Consider the following 7,500-nt stretch of genomic DNA (forward strand, 5'->3'; position numbering starts at 1 on the left):
CAGTTTTGCCGCGCAGGCGGATATTCTGGACGCGGAGGCAGAAATAACCCCCACGCGGGCTCCACAAGAAGCAGGAGACGTGAAGTACAATTCAATGAATTTTATTTGCAGACAGATATTCATTTCAGATGGATATATGGACAGAGAGACTATTTTACACTTGGAAATCAGGCGGTACAGGATGCGGAGGAGCTATGTGGCCTCCTGCGGTGTCTGAGGGAAAACCTCGATGGTGGAAGGGCGCTCGAACGAAGGAGACCAAACGGCGGCGGTGGTGGCGGCGGCGGCGTCGTCTAGACCTCCCAGCACGGCCGGTACACTCTTCCCACCATGCACCTCATGGTGTCCCTTTTGACGAAGGCGGCGCTCTGCTCGCCTCCCACTTCTCTGCGGTCCAGGCTCAGGCCGCTCTCGCCGGCCCTCTGCTTGTAGTAGGGCAGCCCCCGGTCCAGCAGCCGCAGGTTCCTCCACAGCAGGCCGGGGTCGGCCACCACGATCACCTTGCGGCCGCCGCCGTACCGGCCCTCGGCGAGCGCATCCCCGGCGCCGACCGCGCCCTCGGCGCCGGCCCCGTCGCCCAGCAGCGGGCCCAGAGCGTCCCGCTCGAAGGAGCCGTCCTCGCCGTTGCTCGCCGGCATGGCCTCCGATAGGGCGTAGCGGTCGAGGAAGAGCGCAGCGGCGAAGACGACGAACATAAGCGACTGCTTCATGGTTGAAGAGCTCGGGTGCGGTGGGTGGGTGCCGGGTCGGGACGCTGGCGATGCTTTGACTCCCGGGAGCTCCCTCCGCGCGTTTTTATAGCGTTCCAGGGCGCGAGGGACGACTTAGCCACGTCAGGGTGTTTGTCTTAGCGCCTCCGCCTCTCCCGCGGCGCCTGGTATATTGGAGCGAGCTCTCGCCGGTTTTGAGTGTGTGTCGTGTCGCGGCGGGGTTAATTAAAACCATCGGAAACGTGGCGGTCCGTGGCCTCGCCGTGACGGAGGAAACAGTGGGATTTCTTTGGGGAGGCGACAGAAAAGAAAGACCTGAGAAAAGGCATGACCTTTAAAACAACACGGGGGGATTACCCACCTGCGGACCCCTTTGTGGCCGGAGGGGCTCCACCAGATGAGCTTTCCTCTCGTGGCGGCACCGCAACAATGGCCGGGAAGGGATTCGTGGAGGGATTTTAGGAAGACAATGAAGTAACACGCGAACCGTTCACGTGTGTGTGGCGGGGTTTTGGTGACGTGGCGCGGAACATTTTAAACCGTTATTTCTACATTATATATATATATATATATATATATATATATATATATATATATATTTACCCCGATCAGCCACAACATTAAAACCACTGACAGGTGAAGTGAATGACATTGATCATCTGGTTCCAGTGGCACCTGTCAAGGGGTGGGATATATTAGGCAGCAAGTGAACGGTCAGTTCTTGGAGTTGATGTGTTGGAAGCAGGAAAAATGGTCAAGCATAAGGATCTGAGCAACTTTGACAGGGACCACATTGTGATGGCTAGACGACTGGGTCAGAGCATCTCCAAAACAATAGGTCTAGTGGGGTGTTCCCGGTATGCAGTGGTTAGTACCTATCAAAAGTGGTCCAAGGAAGGACAACCGGCGAACCGGCGACAGGGTTTAAATTTGTGGTGGTTTTAATGTCGTGGCTGATCGGTGCAATACATGTATTGGAAAAGATCTATAATAATTAAGAGTCGTTAAATATAATTAAGTTAATTGCGTACGGATTTCAAATGAGATCGTAGAGCCGATACATTCGATAAATAATAAACAAATATCAGCAAATATGACAGTTGGCTTTTTGACTTTTTGGATTTTTATATCATTCATCTCGGTGACGACACGTCAGCGAGGTCGCCTGCTGTTCCCGGAGCCCTGCCTCTCCCGAGCGGTATTTCTTAAATTAATCGAATTAATTAATGCTCTGCAATACGCAATACCTAATGATCTTTTCAAAGTTATAATTTACATAAATGTAGATCATTCTATTTCATAGTAATTTTAATTCCTGAATTTGTGTCATTTACAAATACATCATAGTTATTTATTTATTTATTTATTTTGATCCTGAACAATAGATCTTTGTGTTGGGAATATAAAACCAGTGACTCTCTCGTATTTGGCCGAGCATCTGGTCGAGCATCTGAAGATGGTTTTCATATTATTTATGTAAAAGTCTAAATGCTCCTTTGTTCTCGTCGGGAGACACATGGTTTTGTTCTGATCTGAGCTGATTTTTCCAAAATGTCCCATAAAATGTTTACATGGACCGGATGCAAGAAGTTCTTCAGTATCTGAGAGCCTAGTATTTGTTTTTTAGGGGATGACTGTTTTGAACATGGATTCAGTATTTGGAAATTGCACAATGAGTTTTAAATAAGTGTAGGGAGGTTTTGCATGAATAAATGAATAAATTAAAAATAAACTAGAATAAAATGACATATTACATGAATGGGGAACCTGGGGAAATTGCTATAATAGCTGCAGTACACACGCATACATAAATACATACATACATATATATAAAATGATTATGATAAATCAAAAGAGACAAGAATATCAAAAAAGGTTAGAATGAAATTAAAAAAAATATATATATATATATATATATTATTGTTATTTTTTTTTTTGACAGTTAGAAAAACAATTTTTTTTCTGTCAAGGTAAATAATGCATAAAATTCAACAGTTACATTTTACTTTTTACTGTGTGGATAGTTTTCCTCCATCCACGGAAGCTGTGGTTCCAACGGTGGAGGACATTTTTCTGTTTGTGCACGATATTTTCTTCTTTTTTTTTTTTTTTCTTTTTTGTTTGGCATATTTCTTTTTTCGGAACAGCTGTACGCCCTGAGCACGTCAGACACAGAAGAAGCTGTTTGAGATATGTATCCTTAAATCTGATGTCAGTCCATCAGACTGTCCGTCCGTGTTGGGCGCTTTCCCCTCCCCCCCCAAGACGCTTCCTTTTCTCTAAAGTTCGCCTTTTTCCAGATCCTCCATTTTGTTTCGCTTTTCTTCTTGGACACTTGAGGTGTTGGGGATGTTTTGTTTGTCCCTTTTTTAACAAATGTTCATCCATATCCACAGTTCAGTCACCACGACTAGCTACGGCGTTTCTTGAATGCACTGCGGCCGCCGTTCACCTCTTGCGCGATCTTTGCATTTTTCCCGGGAAAGGCGGCGGACCCCGCCACCGACGATGGGACCGGCAAGGAGGAAGAACCTGTACAGACTTCACACACTGAATGATCCTTTCTTCAAAAAACCGAATCAAATATGGCAGTTATTTATATATTTTTTTCCCCACACAAAATGATCTTACGGATTACCACTTTAACTAAGCACAAACGGTTAAGTCTTTTAAAGGGCGAGCCTTAATAGGGCTTGATCCGTCTCATCGACTCGTTAATTCAAAGAAAGGGCTGATGAAAAGGAAATGAAAATGATAAGAAAAAATAAGGGTTTTACTTTGAGTTTGTCGAACAGAATCGTTTCGGGTTTAAGACAAGATGAGATAAGATAAACCTTTATTCGTCGGGGAAACTGACATTGTTACAGCCGCAAAAAAAAGGGGACAGCATGAAATAGAGAGCATATAAGGGTAAGTACTATAAACAATATAAACTCACCATAAATAGGAATCAGAGTACTAGCGTATTGCACATGTTTTGACACAAAAGACGCGAGTAAGTCGAATCCCGCGTTTTTGCTCGGCGGCGCCGAAGGGGTGTTTGTGGCCGCAAGCTGCGACCGCGCTCTCCGCCTTTGAACCGGCGCGAGGCCGCGACGACGGGCGGAGCAGCTGACCGCGCCGATGGACGCCAACCCAAACACCGGGGCCCCGACCCCAGGGCTCAGACAGAGGCTCTCACCGCTCCAGAGCCTCGCAGACTCCACTGTTATTCCAGCTAGGTAAATACAGGACCCCACGGTGATGGATAGTGCGTATTAGCCGGCGTAAATGAAATCACGCGTGTCGAAATTCCAGCGCCGCGCGCGTCAAGCCAGCCGCCTGCTGAGCTGACCGAGGCTTGCGTTGGAGATTTGAGACGTTTGGGGCTTTTTGCGCCGCGACACAAAACAAGGTTGTTTTAGTCGAACTTTGAACAGGGCTCCGGCGTCAAAGGGAGTTTTAGTCCATTTACGAGTCGGCACCCAAAATTTTAATATTGTTTGCGTTACATGCGGTCAGATCAGTGATTCTCAAAGTGGGGTCCGGGGACCCCCAGGGGTCCATGGCACATAGCCGGGGGATCCGTGAATAGTTTTTGGAGGGGGAAAAAAAACCGAAACAACTTTCAATCATTTTTTTTGTGTGTCCTTTGAAGGAGTACATCTTAAACAAATAAAAGAGAAATATAATATTTTTGTGCAATATATGTACGTATTTAATTATCACGTTTTAGACAAACAAACTGTTGTGTTTGATATTTTGCTACAATCTTACTTGTTAATTGAAATGATCCTAATTGAATTATCAATTATTATTTATTATTTCATTTCTTGAATTTATTTATTTTCTCTCGTGTCAGGGTTCATTGGATGAAAGAAGTTTGAGAACCCTGCATGAGACAACACACGTTCGGATTACGGAGGTGGTCGTTCAGTCGTTTAGTCGTTCAGTCGTTTAGTGAGATATACAATGTCATTTGGTTAAGCTGGTCCTGAATGCATTCAATTGATAAAATCCGGCAAATTATACGTTATGAGACGAGGCGTTAAAGCACTGTACCTTCACATTTCTGTGGGAAACCTGCCCTGACCACTGTGGCAACATTTGAACGTCTTTTTGTTGGAGTGGCTTCTTTTTTGCCGTATTTTGTGTCGGTTAATTCCATTGGAAAAGGCGGAAATGCCGCAGCTTCAACAAATAGGTCACAAAACTGGTTTACAGCCCTTTGAAGGCTCTTGTACCGTACCTCAAAATAAGGGGTTTTGGGGGAAGGCTCCGATGAACTTTGAAAGATCAAGAGAAAGAGAGAAATCGGGACAAAGAGGAAACCGGTGACGCCCGACGCGGCTCCTTCACCGCATACTGGATATCTCATTTACCGTAGTTATTTATACCTGCAAGATCCGATGGGCCGCGACGGCTCGCCAAACACCCTCCGCGGCCCGAGGGCGAAAAGCCACAAACTGGAATTTTGGGACACATGAGAGGCCGAACCGCCCGACGACCCACTCACGGGACGTGGCGTGAAAACGTAAAGAACGGGCGGGAGGCGGCGGAACGCGACGCCGCGTCGTCCCCGCCGCCGTTGGGGATCAAACGCCGGCACCGGAGTTCACGCTTTCGCACATACACACACACACAGACACACACACACACACACACACTCACACACACACTCCTCAACAGATCTGCACAGACTCTGGTCGCCATGGAGATGGTCAGGTCAACGTGTAATCACAACGCGGTGCAGGAACGCCAGCGCTGCGTCTCGCTGGCCATTCGTTTGGCGGACAACAACAACGACAACGACAACAACAACGACAACGACAACAACAACGAAAAATAAGAAACGCTGTTTCTTTGTTTGTTTGCGATGGAGAAACTGACAAAAACCGATAATAATAAAACGGTATAGACACCGGGATCTGATACTTTTACATTTACATTTACATTTAGTCATTAAGCTTTTATCCAAAGCGACTTACAAGGGAGATTAACATTCAAGCTACATTGCGACAGAGACATACTGTACCTCGCCTCAGCGACCACACCTCAGGTCGTCAGCCGCTGTGTTAGAGAATCCTGGGCCGGGCGGGGCGGGGTGTGTCGTTCCGAGCCACAGGGGGTCGAAAACGTCTGACCTCTAAAAGTGTCTAAAAGTCTGTGTTTGGTCTGTGAGCGCCGGGGTCCGGTGGGCGGACGCCTGATGAGCCGTTACCGCGTGTGGAGGAGAAGTCCGTCTTTTTTTCCCGTGCACTTCAGAACAGCCCCGAGCAGCATTCCCAGAAGGCCGATCGTACCGCGACCTTTGACCCCGCTCTCCCTCCACGTTCCGCACATTCTGCGGCAGGTCCAAGGTTTCGCCCGTTTGGCTCCAATAAAACACGGCTCGGTCTTTGTGAACCTGTCGCAGGGCGCCACGGAAAAAAAACAATTAACGAATGAAATGAAAAATAGGACGAATGAAAAATAATTTTGAATGAAATGTGGACGAGAAAGGGAATCACCGAAACACTTCAGGTCCGCGGGGACACGCCGGTGCGGCAGCCGTGGAGCCGGGGATCCACAGCCACCCCCGCCCGAGCCTGCTGCCCTCTGCTCCCCGCCGTGGCCTCTGATTGGCTCCCCCGGTGCCCAAAACGCCCCGACATGGGAGGGTCGCCCTGCGCCCTTCAACGCTGCTGGTGGCGCTCGATCCGTTTGCGTTGTGCGCCTGCTCCTCCGCATGCCGTTTTCACCACTGGTGGCGGGGTCCGCCGTCCCCGGCAGGAAAGCACCGAGAAGTTGCAGCTGCAGCAGATTTTGCTCAACCGGCAAATCGACCAATCGGAAGAAAGCCTGTTTTCGGGATGGAAAGTGAGGGTGAACCCAGATGTTGGGGGAAAAAAAAAAGGAAAGAAATGGAAATCTGGGAATTGTACTGAATTGAACAGACGGATTTCTACTTTAAAGGAGGCCACGCCCTTTCCTGGAGAAAAAGGCCTGAATACTGGACTTTTCTTCCCAGTTACGATGCGACGCGAAGCGATGCCGAGGGAGCGGTCAGCGCTGGGCAGAATGGCGTTTCAAAATAAAAGGCAGCATCATCAATTTGGTGCACCTAAAAATATATGTATATATTTGTATATATAAATATATATAGATCTCTGACAAAGTGGCCGTACAGGTATGTATGGACTAGCTGTCCTCCGACCCAGTTTTGGATCTGGACCCACCAGTTGAGAACCACTGGTGTGTTTGACTGTTTGGACTGATTTTATTTCTTTTTTTTTATATGGACCGTGGGCTTGCACACTAATTTGGAGTGCTCTGCGATTCCAGTTGAAGTAATACTCGTACGGTGTATTTTCGTCGTGAAGAGCGTTGGGACGGAGGAAGGAACTACGACCGAGCCGTCTCCGGAGCCGTGAGGCATTTGAGTACAAAAGGGGGGAGAACGATGGGAAATGCATCCGATTCCTCTCGTGCTCACAGTCGTGGTTATTCACGGTTAAAGGGCTTGATTTGTAAAACCCGATACGTGGCGGAGGAAATTAAAAAAAATGTTAAATCTGTGATGGAAATGTTGTGGAGGAGCTGCGCCCCCATGATGAGTGTATTTGGAGTCTTTTGTGTTGAGGAAAACTGCATTTCTAGGGTATTCGATTTCTGTGGTGTAGATATTTGTTCAGCCTGCAGGGATGTAAACGTACATATATACATATATATATATATATATACATATACATACATATATATACAATATATACAAGCTATATATATATATATATATATATATATAGCTTGTAAGGTATAATTATGCTTTATA

The 7,500-nt window shown here is 47.2% G+C and overlaps 1 protein-coding gene across 1 annotated transcript; it reads right to left on the reverse strand.

Moving 5' to 3' along the window:
* Nucleotides 1–293: 293 nt before the first annotated feature.
* pmchl (pro-melanin-concentrating hormone, like) lies at nt 294–710 on the reverse strand (the record flags this gene model as incomplete). Its single annotated transcript, XM_080017704.1, has 1 exon — nt 294–710. One exon carries the CDS (start codon nt 708–710, stop codon nt 294–296), a length of 417 nt encoding a protein of 138 aa, XP_079873830.1.
* Nucleotides 711–7,500: the final 6,790 nt, after the last annotated feature.

Source organism: Zeus faber (genome assembly GCF_960531495.2).
Source record: "Zeus faber genome assembly, chromosome: 17".
Lineage (NCBI taxonomy): Eukaryota > Metazoa > Chordata > Actinopteri > Zeiformes > Zeidae > Zeus > Zeus faber.